The 18,842-nt window shown below is 32.5% G+C and overlaps 1 protein-coding gene across 1 annotated transcript in view; it reads left to right on the forward strand.

Annotated features, from left to right (window-relative positions):
* The window catches only part of CCSER1 (coiled-coil serine rich protein 1), a 1,510,224-nt gene extending 1,501,369 nt beyond the window's left edge, over positions 1-8,855 (forward strand). Inside the window, exon 11 of the mRNA XM_066385742.1 lies at positions 8,253-8,855. Within this exon, the coding sequence (XP_066241839.1) occupies positions 8,253-8,738 (486 nt within the window). The 3' untranslated portion in view covers positions 8,739-8,855. The remainder of the gene's footprint in view (positions 1-8,252) is intronic.
* Positions 8,856-18,842: the final 9,987 nt, after the last annotated feature.

Here is an 18,842-nt window from a genome sequence, read left to right on the forward strand (position 1 = left end):
TGCAAGTTTTCTAACCCAAGTTGAACCCTCAATGCCCACCAGCAGGATATATTATCCACTAAAGAATTTAGGAGAGATGATGAGCCAGGAAAAGTAATTTAACTCCAGATAATTTCCTCTCGGTAATTTGTGGAATCTGAAAAAATAGGTCTTGTATGCCTGAACATTTGAATGTTTCTTTTTGGATATTACTTGAACTTTTTACAAAGCTTTCTGCTTGCAAAGCAGTAACTACTTCTGTATACAATCTCTCTGTGGTAGAGTGTTGTAGACCTTTAACAGAATTCTTCTTTATCACTGAAAACAGACTCTACATCAATGGATAAACAAATATAGCAATGTGCCAAAATCCACAGAGACATGTCCTGGTATTTATAACTGCCTTAGAAATCCTATTCCTCTCTGTGATGACAGGAAAAGGACAGTCTGTAATTTTTAATAAATGTAGTTTGAGTTTATACTGACACTTCAATGGCTGTCACTGAGAAAGTGGCACATTTTGGGTCTACCAATTTACTTCACACCAATATATTAAGTAGCAGAAAATCAAAAAGGGGCATTTATTTTTTAAGTAGTTCATGACACTCCATTAATATTCCATTTTCTGTCAGTGCTGGAAATGTTATTTTTAATACCTCTGTTAGAACACTGAAGTACTGCCTAATTAAGCATATAGGAACCCTAATACTTCCATGGTTACTCTGAATGAAGAAACCCTTAAATTTTTATGTGCCATACTGTATGTGGCTTTTACTGCTCTTGCTGATCAAAATTTATGTTTATAAATGCCTCCAATGTTTATTAGTACATTGCATTGGTTTAATAAATGAGCTAATATTTTTAAATTAATTATTGTAAGGGCCGAGGAGAGTGTCTAGCCTACAGTGAGCACTGTGTGTTTTTAAAATAACCCCCAAATAATAAAGGCTTAAATATATTTTTCCAATGGCTGTAAATGATTTTTTAAAAAGATAGCAGTTTAGCCCTGGCTGAATAGCTCTGCTGATTAGAGCATCGTCCTGAAGTGCAGAGGTTGTCAGTTCAATCCTCGGTCAGGGAACAACACACAGGAACAGATGGATGTTTCTGTCTCTCTCTCTCTCTCCCCCATCCCTTCCTGTTTTTCTAAAATCAATAAAATAAACATTTAAAAATAAATAAAAAATAGTAGTTTTTGTATGTGGCCTTTCTTTATTTTTAGAGTTATAGCACTTGTCTCTTTTAACTGTCTGATTTAGGGAAGCATCATAATTTAAGCCAGTGATGCTCAACTGGGGAATAACATAGCCCTCCAGGGAACATTTGGAAATGTCTGGAGACATTTTCGGTTGTTGTACTTGGGTTCAGGAGCTGCTGGCATCTATTGGAAGAAGCAAGGGATGCTGCTAAGCATTCTGCTATTCATAGGGCAGCCCCTACAACAAAAATTTACATAATCCCAAATGTAAATAGTGTTGAGGTTGAAAATACCTGCTTAGAGTGAGTTTTGAAATAAAAATGTGTGAACTCCAATTCACATTCTGCTGCCTGTTAACCTTAGAATCCTGGAAAGTACTTAAGTGTAAACGTTTCAGTTTTCTTACCATTGAAACAGATATAATAAAAATCTCTAATAGGGATTGAAAATAGTAATACATAGAACAACGTGCATAAATTTTAGAAATTATTTTAAATAAAATCGGAGATAGTGATTTACTGGCCTTTTAATCTTTTTTACAAAATTCCAAAATTATGTAATGCATGCTTTCTTGATTTTAGCATATTTAAGAATCCCTCTCTATTCTAGGTCTTTTCACTATTAGGTATCGATAAGTTAATAGATCTTGAAAGCTCTTTTTACCACCTCATTGCATTTTTTGTTGTTGTACATTAATTTTGTTTTGTTTAGTTCAAGATTTAAGACTTGAAATTTTATAAAGGTAAATAAATCTTTTTCAAGAATATAAATCTTATTATTGTTTATTCCTTGGCATAATTTTAAATTACTTTATACAAATTAAATTCTTTATAGGTTTATGGTTAAGTAAACTATGGACTTCATTAAAAGTAGATTAGAAAACTTGTGTAATGAAGTTTTTTAAGAAAAGATCTTTATGTCTCTCAATGGTAAATTGCATAGACAATAAATCATTTTCTTGGAACACTACAGAATCAATCCTCTAAAAGAGATTCCTTTAAGGTTTGCGCATCAATGGGAAGGGAACTATGTGTAGAACATTTCCATTTAATTCTTCTTTAAAATGTGTCACAATGTTAATGTAACCAATCTTTAAGAGAATTTACAAAGATCATTAGAGAAAGAATATTAAAGAGACCATTATGAAAGTATCCTGGGCTAACTGTATAAAAATAAAATATTGATAGTAGTGAATAAATGGAAAGATATTTCATGCTGGAATAGTAATTGGGACAATTACTATTATTAAATTGTATTTACTACCCAAAGCAATCTACAGATTCAGGGCAATCCCTATAAAAATTCAAATGAAATATTTTTCAACAGAACTAAAACAAAAAATTCTAAAATTTGGTTGAAATCACAAAATATCCCAAATAACCAAAGCAATCTTGAGAAAATAGAACAAAGCTGAAGGTATCATGGTCTCTGTTTTTAAACTATACTACAAAGCTATAGTAATTAAAATAATATGGTATTAGCATAAAAACAGACAGACACATCAAGGTTACAGAACTGATAGCCCATAAACAAACCCACCCACATATGGACAAATTCATTTATGACAAAGCAACCAAGAGCATACAACGAGAAACAGATAGTTTCTTCAATAAATGGTGTTGAGAAAATTGGTCAGCCACACGCAAAAGAATAAAAGCAGACATCTATTTTATACCATACACAAAAATTACCTCAATATTAATAAATATAAATGTTTAAGACTTGACATTATAAAATGCCTAGAAGAAAACATAGTTGGTAATCTCCTTGACATGGGTCTTATCACAATTTTTCTGGATCTGATTCCTAAGGCAAGGAAAATGAACAACAACAACTAAAAAACCAAATTGAACTATCTAACTAAAAGTGACTGCACAGCAAAGGAAACCATAAGCAAAATGGAAAGAAGATATTTGTAAATCATGTATTTGGTAAGAAGTTAATATTAAAGAACTCCTGCAATTCAATTACTAAAAAAACAAATATGATTAAAAATGGGCAAAAAATAGGAATTTTTTCAAGAAAGACACACAGATGGCCACTGGGCACATGTAAAGCTCATTAATATCATTAGTTACTAGAGAAATTAAAATCAAAACCATAAGGAAATATCACCTTAATCCTGTTAGAATAGCTATTATTAAAAAGACAAGAAATAATAAGTGTTGGAGAGGGTGTAGAGCAGAAGGAACCTTTGCACACTGTTGGTGAGGTGTAAATCAGTGCAGCCATGATTTAAAAAAAACAGTATGGCAATTCCTCAAGAAATTAAAAATAAAATTACCATATTACCTCTCTATTTCACTTCTGAGTAATTACCTGAAGAATATGAGAACCAAAATTTAAAAATATATATATACTTCCATGTTTATAGCAACATTATTAATAACCAAAATTTAGAAATAACCTTATTATCCACTGATGGATGGATGAATAAAGATGTGATACTTATAACAGAATACTACTGAGCCATAAAAAGGAATGAAATTGTCCCTGGCTGGTAGCTAATCAGGTAGAGCATGAGCCTGGTGTGTGAACATTCTGGGTTCAATTCCTGGTCAGGGCACATAGGAAAAGCAACCATCTGTTTCTCTCATTCCCCTTTCTCCCTTCTCTCCTGCTTCTCTTCCCATAGTCAGTGGCTCCATTAGTTTAAGCATGACCCTGGGTACTGATAATGGCTTGGTTTATCCAAGTGTATCAGCCTCAGGTGTTAAAAATAGCTCGGTACTTAATCATTTGCCCCAGGTTGGGTTGATGGGTGGATCTGGGTTGGGGCGCATACATGCAGGAGTCTGCCTCATTATCTTTCCTGCTCTCACCTAAAAAGATAAAATAAATAAATAAATAAATAAATAAATAAATAAATAAATAAGGAATAAAATCTTGCCATTGGCAACAACATGGGTAGACCGTGAGGGTATTATGCTAATTAAAATCGTAAGATGGAGAAAGACAAATGTCATATGATTTGCTTACAAGACAAATCTAAAAAAAAAGAACAAAACAAATGAACAAACAAAACAAACTAATAGTTACAGAGAACATAAGGTGGTTACCAGAGGGGATGGAGGACGGGCAAAATGAGTAAACGAGATCAATTGTATAATGATGGATTTTAACTAGTTTTTTGTTGGTTAATCATTTTTGGTAGTGTATACAGATGCCTAATTATAATGTTGTACACATGAAATGTGTACAATGTTTTAAACAAATTTTACCTTTAAAAATAGAAAATGGAAATATATTTGATTCATTTATAGATTTTACTGTTACTCAGTAATATTATTTGTACATGCCTTTATTCAAAGTACTTTTCATATATATATATATGTAATTATATTTAACAGTACATAGAGATAGCTTCTTCACTTCTCCATATTTAAAACTTTTATTATTTTGTCTTTAGATTGATGTATCTTTGTATCATAATAATTAAATTAATACTATTATAGAATTTGTTCTGTCTACTGCCTCAGTTGGTGCCTTCATCATTCATTTTCTGCATTAATGAAGTAACTGATACAATTAATTTTCAAGTCTAGGCCAGTGTCAAATAACTCATAGTCATTTGCCAAATATGTATTTTAAGTAATATGTTGCTACCATTACTAAATCACCAAAAATTATACTTTTTATAAATTAAAAAAGATTCTGACCACCCTGTTTGCATTTCTGAATACAAATGTTTACATAAATGAAAGATTTAAGATTTGAGTTGAAGATATTTTAATGGAGTTATTTTCCTGTCCCTGATTTTGGCCAAAGAAGTTTGTCTCTATGTCATGTTGACACATGAAATGAAAAGAGATCAAGAAGTACATCACCAAGCTCTGGCCTGTTGGCTCAGAGGTAGAGCATCAGCCTGGCATGTTGATGTCCTGAGTTCAATTCCCAGACAGGGCACACAGGAGAAGCATCCATCTGCTTCTTCATCCTTCCCCCTCTCGCTTCTCTCTCCCCTTCTTGCAGCCATGGCTCAATTGGAGTGAGTTGGCACTGGGCCCTGAGGATGTCTCCATGGCTTCTGTCTCAGGCTTTAAGTGCTAAAAATGAGCTGCCTTGCAGTTGAACAACGCCCCAGATGGGTCGAGCATAGCCCCATAGTGGACTTGCTGGGTGGGTCCCAGTCGAGGCACATGCAGTAGTCTGTCTCTGCCTCCCCTCCTCTCACTGAATACAAAAATAAAAAAAAATAAAGAACTATTTCACCATAACTTCCTTTCAATTTATTCTCCACAGCATTTATTACATTTACTTAAGAAGATTTTTTTTCTGTTGTTTTGATAGCTAATACTATAGATATAATGTCAGATTGCTTTGTGGTTATTGAAAGTTTGTTATTTCCTCCAAGGTGTATCTTATAGCTGCACAATGTCTTCTTTCTTTATTGGGAAAGGTACAAGTAAGGTGGTGTTGAAAGTACAAAAATAGCCCTAAAAGTAACATGTCCCTTGAGAAAAGTCATTCCCCCTCTGCTTTCAAGAAAGAAAACAAAAAATACACATCCAATACTTATTAGCTTAAGATCCAGATGATACATCCATCTGCAAAGTAGTCAACTCATTAATGTGAGAAAATATCAAGAGGAAGAACATTTTATATTCAATAAACTCTTTCATAAGGAAAATAATCATGGTGGTAGATTCTTTTCTGGAATGTATAAGTGTTAAAAAAGTATAACTACCAGGTATTGTTAAGAGCAGTTGATTCAGCATTAAACAAGACAGGACAAGTTCCTGCCCATATGAAATGCATATTTAGTTGGCTTGAGTGGGGAAATGCATAATGGTCAATTTTTCTATTATTGAAAATAAAAGATACAGTATTCTGCATTGCATATGTCATTTACTTGATCTAAAAGGTTCATTAGTAGAAAACCATGAACTTCCTCAGGAGGCACATTTCTCAGTGTGAATTTTCATCCAAGAACTACTACTTAGTAGTTTCTGTTGCAAGAACTCTGACCAATGATACTGGCTCACTTTAACATAAATTTATATTTATCTCTTCTTTTATTTGAATTCAAAGTATAATGTTGATCTTTTTGGTAATCTTTATAATTTTTATTTATTTATTTTTAAATTTTATTTATTTATTCATTTTAGAGAGGTAGGGGGAGAGAGAGGAGCAGAGAAAGAGGAAGGGAGAGAGAAGGCAGGGTGGGGAGGAGCAGGAAGCATCAACTCCCATATATGCTTTGACCAGACAAGCCCAGGGTTTCAAACTGGTGACCTCAGCATTCCAGGTTGACGCTTTATCCACTGTGCCAACACAGGTCAGGCTCTTTATAATTTTTTAAAAATCCTATTTAACATTAGCCATTTTTCTAATGTAAACCATTTTTTTCTAGCTAGCTATTTGCAATTGTCTCAAGTGTTTCTACTTCTTTAGCAACAATTCTAGGTTTGTGACAATACTATTTTTTGTTAAGTGAAGAACATTTTAGAAAAATATATTTTAAAATCAAATAAAATAATCAACCATGCACTAAATTCATACAAGAAACTATCGCAGGAAGTAACAAATGAGAACATTTTTGACAATTATCAATATAGTTCATAAAGAAGAAAAACTTAAGAAATAATATAAAATTCACTAATCAGTAATAAAAATATTGCTATATCCCTTTATTAATTCTTATCATCATATTATTGTGAATAAATTAAAATTGGGCAATGCATATTGATATGTTTACTGCATTTCTATTTTGCCTCAGTAATCAGAAAAATTTTAATGTAAAAAAATCCTAACATCAAGGTGAATCTTACAATCAGTGCTTTCAACCAGGTCATGATTATAGCACAGTTTGTACTGTGACCTTTATAGCTTCAAATTGTCTTTTCTCCATTTGAGTTCAATACAATGTAGATATCAACATGTGTTGAGTTATCATTTAAGAATACTTTCAAAAAGTTTTTACTATGACCTGGTATTATAACAAATTATTTTGCTTATGGAAAGCCAAGAAAAGAAATAAAAAGTCATAACTTTGATATTAGTGAAAAAAATATTTTAATTGATTGCCTCACTGCCATACTCTCTTCTAAAATTGAAATCTAATTCTTTGTGAAATTTAAAGAGGATCATACCCACATGTAAATGAAGCTGTTAGTATTGAGACAAATATGAAAGAACTGTCTATCAAACATAAACTGAAGAAAGACAAAATTGCGGTGAGAGACTGGTTTGACCAATCATTGGGTCACGTAGATTGTATAAAAGAATGAAATATGGGTTTTGTTTGTTTTTAATTAGCATGTGTTTTTTTTTCCTTACTTAGTGCTATGTAAAATAATGTGTTTTAAAATCAGTGATCTTGGATTCACTGAACTGCAAACTATATGCTCCAGTGAAGAAATAAAAGAATAAGAATTATAGGATAATAAAAATTGATTTTATTATAATCTTCACACTTGACTGATTAATCACTCAATTTGCCATCTACTCATCCTCTACTAGTACTCTAAGAATTGGTAATAAATGAACTGTTTGACAAGTAAATGGTTTAAAAACTAACATGATTATATGAGTTAGGGGAAATTTCTTCCAGTGCAGAGAAAGATGTAGCTAGACATATACAGTGGAAATTTCCTCTGTGAATATGATCCCAAGAGCTTCCAAAGGAATTGATTTCCTCATTATGCAGCTAATTGATGTTATTTATTTCTCTATGGGCTAGGACAAACACAAATATATATGTGTCAAAATATATTTTTTATATTTTAAATCAAGGGGATCTTTCCTATGTTTGTCTAAACTTGCACCAAAATATGGGAACTAAGATATATAAAACTCTGTACCTTTCTCTCAATTTTGTTTTAAACTTGGAAACTGCTTTAAAAAATTAAGTCGTTAAAATAGTGCTTTCTAGAGTAACTTAACTGTTTAATGACTACTGGTAGTAATATTGCACTGAGAAATTTAATCTCATGGAGGATTCTATTAATTCTCTTTTAAGTTTATTGAAAATATAGAAGTTTGCATAAAAAATGTCAAAAAAGCACTTTGTATTCTATATATGCCATGAATGTATTTTTTTTAACATCATTTTCTTTCTGTGTTCTTACCATAGGCTACATATCGAAATCGAATTGTGAGCCAAAGTCTCAGCACAAGGGACAGAAAAGCAATGCATACTCCCACCGAGGACCGTTTTAGATACTCATCAGCTGACCAAACAAGCCCCTACAAAAGCAAGACCTGTCAACTATCAAGTCTATGTTTAAGTAATTTCTTGAAGGACAAGGAACTAGTGGAAGCTATTAAACACTCAAGAGGAACTTATGAAACCCTCACTTCAGAGGTCACTCAGAACTTAAGGGCCACTATTGGGCAGAACTCTCTGAAGACAACAGCTAAGACTGAAGGGCTCCCCACATTCTCAGAGAAACCAAAGGAACAAGCAGCTGTGGCCCGACAGCATTCATCCTTCACGGGCAGATTTGGACAGCCACCAAGAGGGCCCATCTCTTTACACATGTACAGCAGAAAGAATGTTTTTCTCCATCACAATTTACACACCACTGAGCTTCAGACTCTAGGCCAACAGGATGGGTAATTCAACACCCCTTTTCCTGTCTCTGGGTAGGATAAAGATGGTTAGTGTTTCTCGTGCATAACTCATATTTAAATTGTCATGTACTTATTATTTATTTTATTATAAACAAATTGTGCACTTTTTTAGAATGAGGGTTCAAGCATGTTACTTAAATTAGGTTTAATAGCCTTGAAGACTTTATTTTATATTTATATATATATAATAAATGGGACCATCTTGCTGGTTTATCTAGTCCATAATTTATTTATCTTTTATCTTTATCAGTCATTGATATCCATTGAAGTTCCAGAAAGTAATATCAAATAGCACTCTGTTTACTGAATGGTGTTACTGTGAAAATAGATGTGAGGAGTAAGTATGTAGATGAAGGAATTGTAAAGATTTTTAAATTACATAGTTAATAGAAGGAGAAGAGGAATTTTAAAGTCTTATATTTGGTGGTGTGTTTATTTCAACAGTGAAGTTTGCTTGCATGTAACCCAGAGATACATTTGTCTCTCTATTACATACATTCAAGCTTATCTTGCCATACTAAAAAGGGGAAAAGACAATTTCTTTTACCTCTCAATGTTTAGTTCACACTAGTTCACAGAGGATTTTAGACTCCGTAATTGCTAGCCGAATAAAGAATGACAGCTCTGATCGTCAAAAATGTTGCTTTTAGTTTTTGCTATAGATGCTGAAGTACTATGACATAAAAAAGTGAGATGTAGAGTTGACTAAAGTTTTTCAAATGATGGATAAAGCATGACATGCTTGCTTTTTGAATTAAGGGAATATTAGCATATGTTTTTAATTTTTATGGATGGAATGTTCTAAGAAAATTTTACATTCTTTGTATTTTTTAAATTTTCAATTATTTTATGTATATTTAATTTTACCCTATATACATCAACTTATCCATGATAAATTAAGGAACAGAAAGTCAATTTCCTGATAGCCCAATATATATTACACTGACTAGTCATCTAGATTTGGAAGAAAAGGTTAAAAATGTGAACTTTAGCAATTTGATTCTAGGAATAAATCTCTAACAGGAACACAGTATTTAAAACGCATTTAGTTGCAAATATTTCTCAACAAATAAGGCTTTTTATGTTTTATACTTAAGTAGACATGATATTGATCAATAAATCTAAATAATTTTTATGGCTAATTAAAACCAGAGTGTGTACAGCTATAGAAATAAATAAATAATTAAATAACCAAATGACAGCCAGTAGAAATCAAGGCTGCAGTTTTCTTATACAAAGATAAATGCTAATAACAGCATCCACATTAGGCATAGTCCATGCAAATTGAAATTTGTCATATCTACTGCATGATCTGTTTTCCTTGCATTCTTTGACAGAATCCATCAGCGTGTGCAAATGAAATGAATAAAGGGAAACTGAGATAGCAGATCTGAGCATGGCATCTGACTAACCTGCTTAAAGCTACATGCAAAATATGTCTCCTAATCCAAAAAAGTATTTGAGCTCTATGCTTTGGGGAAAAGCCATTAGATTCCTCCCCTAGATTTAACTATGAAACTTTGGTCCAATGTTCCTACTCTGGTTAGAATTGATGAGTAAAGAGATAGTGCATATGTTTTACTTGTAAGTCTGAAGAAAGACACATGTGTATCAAGGCAAATGTTTCCTGAATGTTTACTTTCTTTGTGTGTTTATAATTCTGCCAGAAGAGAAAATGTGTACTCCAGTTTGCTTGGCTTAATTAGACTGCTATCCAAAATTTCCACTATATTTTAGAAGCTGTTATATTTATGCACATATACATTTTGGGCAGGGCAATATTTAACACATGTTAGAAAAACTGAAAAAATATTAATTGTGAAATTCAGTTTTATTTGTCTTAAAAGTTGATGTGTGTTGCTAGAGTATTTGAATTATGTAAATAAATTAGCATGATGACATGATCAAGGATTTTTTCCCAGGATATGGAAGAACTATGTATCACAAATAATGTTTTTAATTTGGACTTCTGGAGTTTATAGTTTTCTTTTTCTGGAAGATAGACTTTTGAATTATGCTTTGTAAAAAAGAAATCTATTTAAGAAAATCTGTCATTTAATAGACATTTTAAGAGATGTTTTAAACACTAGTATTTTCTTGCAAAACCTTTTTTAAAGCTGAAACATTCAAAAAAGAAAACCTGGATTAAACAGTTCAATTTTAATAGGAGGGATATTTTTTGGAAATGCCATCTTTAAAGCTGTTTTGTATCAGTATTTTCAGCATTGTTATAATATTATTTGTAATACTAAGTGTTACTCTTGCCTGGAGAAGGTGTAAACCCGCCATGCTAATGTACATCATTCACTGTAAAAAGGGGTCCTTCGTAAGTTCCTCTGGTGTATATATAGTAACTCAAAATAATAGCATGTGGGCATCTTTCAGCAAATTGATTTCTTTGTACTAAAATCTCTAGTTTTCTAAGACAGTTCCATGTATAAAATGATTTATACATTTCTCCAAGGCGGTACATATCCAAAGACAGGACACCAGGGGGAAAAAGTGCTTGTTTTTCTGACAGAAGCAGTCGTCTTTTCTTTCTCCTCCTCTTTCTTCTGTGCATGTCTATATGTAGCTAAGCCTAAGTAACCCTGTAAAATTTCTGCTGCAAATCATTTCTTCTGAATTTAGAATGTGTTTTAAAGGACGCTTAAGAGATATTCTTCAAGGAAAAGCTGTTTCTACCTGAAATAAACTGTTCCCATTTTTGTAATTATTGAAACATGAAACTGTATTTCTATGAACTCTGATTTTTTTCCAACTAATTTTATATGCGAACAGAGTCACAGTGAAATTTTAAATTATGTCTCAAACTATTTTTGCTTCTTTGAAGCACCATGTTCTGTGCAGAAGACACCATGAAACTAGCAGCAATGCTAATGGTGTAAATCTCCAAGTATCAATATGCTCAGGGTAAGAACCTAGAGCCACACATTGTTCAGGTTGTTTTTGTTATTTATTGATTGAGATACAAACTAGCAAGCCACTTGTCAATATTAAACATTTATAGGCAGGCCAAAACTTTCCTAAATTAAAATATTTACAAAGATTTTCATGATTAATCTGAATTATGACCTTTTATGTACCATATAAATCTCAATATGTACTCCTAGCCTGTGTCACTTTTTTTGAGTGTTGCTGAAGTCAAAGAAATGTATTGAATTCAAAGGAAATTATACATTTTGTTTTGCTTTCTTTGCCTTGTTTATAATAGAGATAATACCTCCCCAAAAGACTTAATATTTTTTAAATAATCATGTATTTAAGGGCCATACCCCCATGATAAAGAATCACACTCCATTAGTCCTCTCAATGACTTTCTTAGGAACTTAGTTGTCAAGGAACAATAGGAGCAGTGGTGGGATTCAGCCCATTCACACCAGTTCCACAGACCGATACCCAGTTTTTTGTTGAGTTCAGCGAACCACTTGTTAAAATGGCACTTGTAATCAGGGTTCTCTCTAAGGTGGGCACCTGGGCAGCTGACCAATGTGGAAATCACAAATTTACATCCCTTACTTTTTTTCATGTTCATCTGCACAATAGCATATTCTAAGTGCCCATAATAATGTTCATTCCATCCATAGGTGAAAAAAATTGCAAGTGATGATGCCAATCAATAAGCAATATGGAAATATTTTAAATAACAGTTTTATTGTTTTCTTGTCAGGCATGATTTAATATTTTTTCATTAATATTTTAAAATTTAAAATCTAGTTTTGTGTATATTTTTTATTGTTCTTATTTAAGTATTAAATGTATAAAATAATAAAATACATTGCAGTATACCTTTTTTTTTTTTAATTACATGGGAGGCGGAGAGGCAGAGAGACAGAGAGACAGACTCCTGCTAGCACCCTGACCAGGATCCACCCAGCAAGCCCTCTATGGGGCGATGCTTTGCCCATCAGGGGCTTGCTCTGTTGCCAAGCAACAGAGCTATTTTAGTGCCTGAGGTGAGGCCATGGAGCCATCCTCAGCACTTGGGGCCAACTTACTCGAGCCATTTGAGCCATGGCTGCAGGAAGGGAAGAGACAGACAGAGGGAGAGAGAAAAAGGGGAAAAGGGTGGAAAAGCAAATGATTGCTTCTTTTTTGTGCCCTGACCTAGAATCAAACTCAGGACTTCCACACATCAAGCCAATGCTCTACCACTGAGCCAATGGCCAGGTTCAGTATATTGTTTTCTTATAATTAAAATGGTCATGAGGGCAGGGAACTAGTTGTTACGTTATTTGAATCCCACCACTGCTATTTCTCCATATTTACTACCTACATTCATTATCACCTTTCTCATTATCAAGAGGTAGTATCCCATTACAGTGGGTAACTTGGAATTCTTTTCACTTTCAGAATTTTACATTCCAAATATCTACATGAGTAGGAAATGCTTAAAAACAGCCCTTACAACTCCACTGAACCACACACATAAAGATCAAAATGGAAAAGGGAGGTGATAATACAGGTGCTATGATTGTCATCAATATGACTGAATCACACCCATGGCCAGAGCTTTGCCATTGATGATATGTCTATTTAAATGCAATACTCATTCATTTACACTAGGATATTTATTGCATTTATTGTATTCTGTGACTTGACTCTTAAGGTATTAGTATCAGGTCTTTTTAGGTATCTTAATTTTCTTTTTGTATAAAATAGTTTAATACTACATAAATTTGGGGGAATTTACTCATTTTGGAATTTAGCACTTTTTTTTTCCCCATAGTCTTACTTTGTCATGTCAATCTAGGTCATATATATATATATATATATATATATATATATATATATATGGCAGGGAAAACATAAAATATATGCTAGTTTGGGTTCTTAGAAAAACTTGAATTTCACTGTAGTATTTTTTTTATTTCATTTAGATTTTTTATTTCATTTAAATTTTATTAAATTTAACAGGGTGACATTGATCAATAAGAGTACATAGGTTTCAGGTAGACATTTATATATATTTGAACTGTTGTTGTATACCCATCACCCAAAGTCAAATTGTTTTCTATCACCATATATTTGTTCCTTTTATACGCTTCCCCCACTCTCTCCCCCATGCCCCCCTTCTGCAGTAACCACTGTAGTATAAAAGCAAACAGCCAACTATCAACCAAACAAAAAAGCCCACTTCTTTAACAAAATGCATTATCATTGTCAATTTATTTCCCAAATATAAATTTGTGTCAAATTATTTCACAAACCCAGCTGTACTTACAAGTAATATAGTCAAAAAACAAAAGTTAAAGACCACTTTCCAGGTGTGGAAAGGAATAAAGGCAATTCATTCTTATTTTAGACCTGGAAAATATTACACAAAAATTGTGACACAATTAAAATTTTTAAGTAATACAGAGTGATTTTCTTCCACTGAGTAAGTGTTGTAGCATAAGAGATAGCATTGTTCTTTCCAGAGACATTTCAATGTAACCTTATTAACTTCATCACTTTAATCTAACAATATACTTTTTCTTAATGGAACATAAAATTCAAAAAACGGAGCCTTCTACAGCTTATCCTTTCTAAAGATTACCTCCTTGCTTTGGTAACTTAGTTTGCTAACAAAATACCATAGGCTGGATATCTTAAAAAATAGACTTTTGTTTACCATGATCCTGGAAGCTGAGAATCTAAGATCACAGACAGATGTGCCCTTCTCACCCTGTTCTTATATGGCAGAGTGTGAATCAGATATGGTTTGCTCCTCTTCTTATAAAGTCACTAATCCAATCCCATTGTGAAGCCCCACCCTCATGACCTCATCTAAATCTAATTACTTCTCAAAGATTTCATTTCCAAATACCATCACATTGGGGTTAAAGCATCAACATATAAATTTGAGGGGTTCACAAACATCCAGTCCATAACATTCATTTTCAGCTTACAACAACCTCGTAAATTTTCTATTGTTTTACTCATTTCATAAATGAGATCAGAAAGGTTAGGTAATTTGCCAAGGCCACACAGTATGTATGTTTAAACTGCATTCCATAACTTTTGCTCTTTTCATTTATACAATGCTGATCTCCAAAGTACATTCACTCCCAAGAAGGCCGAGTGAGTCAAGAAAATATTTACTGCCTCATTGTCCTTTACTTTTAAAATGCCCTTGATATTGCTAAGGGAAAGAAAAATCTGACCAATTATCTATTTTAAAAAACCAGAATACTACTCATTCAAAAACATTTTAGAGTAATTATTGGGTTTATTATCAATAAGTATAGAATTCTGAGAGGAAGGCACCTATATGATTTCAAGTTTACCTCCAAAAAAATCTGACATCCTAATTTCCTTTCCTTCAAGGCAATTGGGAAAAATATCAAGAAATAATTTAAAGTTACATTTTTAAAGAAAAAGACCAGTAAAGTGTCTAACATAAAGAAAACATATAGTAGATGAAAAATAGCCTAGTTATCAGATTATTTTATTATTTTTTCTCTTATTTTCTGAGGATATTAATATAAACATCATTAAATTTGATATGCTTGTGTTGCCTTATATATGTTTAAATAAGACTTCTACAAAATCAATTTAAATATTTCTCTATGTGGAAAAAATTACAGCTGATTTTAATTTTCTTATTCAGAAGGTGAAATTAAATGACAAATACAAATGTATTTGTCCTAAATTTTTAGATACATTTTATTTTGTAGTTAATCATATACAGTATACCTTCGTAATGTTTGAATACGATGTAATCCTATTATGAATTGTCTCTTCCAAAATCGTGTTTTTAGAATGCAAGAGATTTGATATTAAGTTAGCTGGACCTGTTTCTAGGGGGGGAAAAGTTATTTGATGTATTCTAATACATATGGGTCTGAGATAACATTTATAATAATGTTTTTTTTTTATTCTCTACAACTAAAAATTTAGTGAAAAATATAAGAAATAACAAATTGCCCTGGAAATTACAACTTTTATGTAATATTAAATGCCATAGTATGATTTCTTATGTGGCTCTCAATTTCTCAATAAGTATAGTGATTTTACTTAATAAAAATTTCACCATTTGAGTAATAATCTGAGAAAAGATTGATACACTTAAGCATGGCAATGAGAAAAATATGCATAATTCCTCTGCAAAATAAATTTTAAAACAATAAACATGTTGTATGATACCTGACTGCTTTTATTATGACCTTTTGCTCTGAGACTATCTCGGTGATAGAGTAGTTTACATATGTATTCAAACTGGGCATAAAGTAATATGATTTTTTTCTAGGTTCTTGTCAGTTATGTTAACCTCATCATCCAGTTAATATGACTTCTATTTTCACTTTCTTTTTCACCAGACTTCTCTTAATTTCTGATAATGCAGTAAGAAAGTGTAATATCCCAGGACCATTAGGAGAAGATGATGCTATCATTTCATTTCAATACATGTGGGGAATCTCTTTATTCTCAACTATATATACTCTAACTTCATTTATTACAACTGGTCTCAATTCAAAATATATTTTCCACTGTTTTGGTTTTATATTTTACAACACCCTGTTTATTAATTCTATGTGTTTTGAAACAACACAGAATATACAAAATTCTAAATTCTCTCTCTCTCTCTCTCTCTCTCTCTCTCTCTCACACACACACACACACACACACACACACACACACAGACACACACACAGTTTTCTAAGATGGCTGGAACAAGGAAAATTCACAACAGCTATAAAGTGTTAGAAACAGTACATGAATGTATATGCATTTGGCATCTATACCAGCCAGTGAGGAAGACAATACACTTAAATGCCGTTGCAATACCTTGAAAGTATCCCCGATGTTATATGTTTCAACTCATCAGGCGCTCTCTGCAGCCTCACACCGTTGGAGTAGGTGGTGCTCCTCTGTTGTATTCTTTATAAAGTATGATTTCAAAAACACTGAAATGAACCAGTATTATACATTTTATAATTATATGTAATAGGATCTTACGATTTAAGACTCAATTTATTTTTCTTACCACAGAGTTCTTTTCAATTCTGAACTCTATTTTTTATAAATGATGTCAAGAAGTACCGTATTTATATTTTTTATTAAATTACTTAGGATATTAAATGTTGGGGGTGAGTTTGAAGGTTTTATAAGAATTGATAAACTCTACTTCTGGATTCTGATGGTAATTATTTACAAACCTTTGGTCAATCAATGCTTTTTCATGAATAAATTATGCAGATAGTTCTCTTTAAAATTTCAATTGTAAAATAATCACTTAAAATATTTAAAATTAAATATTGATATATATGTATATACTGCTTTATTATTTATACTTTTTATAAAAATATTCTCATTTTTAGTCTTATTTTAACTGGATTTTATATGATTTATTTCATTTATGGCTCATATTTCTCCAATAAAACACCTTGACATTTGTAGAGATATCAGTAGAACAAGCATCACAGCATTAACTCTTGGAGCAGTGAGTTATTTTCATGCTCACTGACCCCCCAGGAGTGAGTTTCATATTTGATTTTTTAATTTTTTTCTGGAATGAGAATTGGGGAGGTAGAGAGGTAGACTCCTGCATGCGCCCGACTGGGATCCACCCAGCATGCCCACCAGGGGGTGATGCTCTGTCCGTCCATCTGGGCAGTAGCTCCGTTGCAACTGGAGTTCTTCTAGTAAATATGTATTTTCCGATGGCTTTAGGCGACCCCGCCGGGGTCGCGACCCACAGGTTGAGAACTGCTGAAACCTAAGGCGGAGGCCATGGAGCCATCCTCAGCACCTGGACCTACTTTGCTCCCATGGAGCCTTGGCTGTGGGAGGGGAGGAGAGATATACAGGGAAAAGAAAGGGGGAAGGGGGAGAAGCAGAAGGGTGCTTCTCCTGTGTGTCCTGGCCGGGAATAGAACCCAGGACTTCCACACTCTGGGCCGATGCTCTACCACTGCGCCAACTGGCCAGAGCCAAGTTGTTTGTTTTTTTAAATGAAATTTAGTTACAGTTACAGTTTTATTAACTTAAAATCGTGTTTGTTTGATAATCAATTTATGGAAACAAGAAGAACATACATTTGTCTATTTTTTATTTTTTTATTTATTTTTATTTTATTTTGTTTAATGTTTGTTCTTTTTTTTAAATATTTTTTAATTTATTCATTTTAGAGAGGAGGGGGGAGGAGCCTGTCTTTGCCTCCTTGCCTCTCACTTAACAACAACCAAAAGCATTACTTATAATACATAATCATATGACCAAAAAAAATTATGTTAGACAATGCTTTTGCATGCTGTGATTCACTGCTAAAGTTTGGGTTTATTTTATTTGTTCTCCCTTTCATGGGTTCTTATACATAAAAAAGGTAATATTTAAGTAAAAGTTAATTTTTATCTAGAAACTATGTTGAAGATATTATTTTTTATTCAATAATTTGGACTCTTAATTATATATTTTCTATTAAAGGAAAGCTGGACAGAAAGAGAAATATACATATAAACCCAACCTCAAATTCTGGTGAAAAATGAAATATAACCACATCGCAGACAGATGAACTGGTACCATGTTCCTTTAAATGGCTGATTTTAAAGAGTCTATACATTTAGTCAGAGGTTGATAAGAGTTTTATCCTCACACAAATAGCAAAAAGTAACTTAAAAGTCTGTCCTGACAACTTGTAGACCAAATTATTACTTAAGATGAGTAAATTTGATTAAATTGTACATCCTGCTAGCCATAATTAGTGTTTTATATTTAAGTTCTAAATGAGAATATTTATTGATAAAGTAAATATGGCTAACCTGAAAGGACTTTCAAGTTGCTAAAAACTACTAATTTGTTGAAGATTTTAAACAGTATAAAGAAAGACTGCCTAGTATGTGAAAACTAAAATGAAAACTTGAGACAAACCAATATTTAATTGATTATCTGATGGGAGTTACATCAATCACTACTTTCCAAAACAAGGGCTGACAACAAAGGTTTCCAGAAGAGGCTTTCATAATGAAGATCAGTAACTAAAGCCATTCCCATCAACTTAGTCAAATAATAGGTAAGCCCATTACATAAACCAAGGTAATCATACTGTTGCATTAAACATATAATTGGGATCACTAAAAATATGCAATTTGGTTTCATCTCAAAGATG

The sequence above is a fragment of the Saccopteryx leptura genome, chromosome 5 (assembly GCF_036850995.1).
Source record: "Saccopteryx leptura isolate mSacLep1 chromosome 5, mSacLep1_pri_phased_curated, whole genome shotgun sequence".
Lineage (NCBI taxonomy): Eukaryota > Metazoa > Chordata > Mammalia > Chiroptera > Emballonuridae > Saccopteryx > Saccopteryx leptura.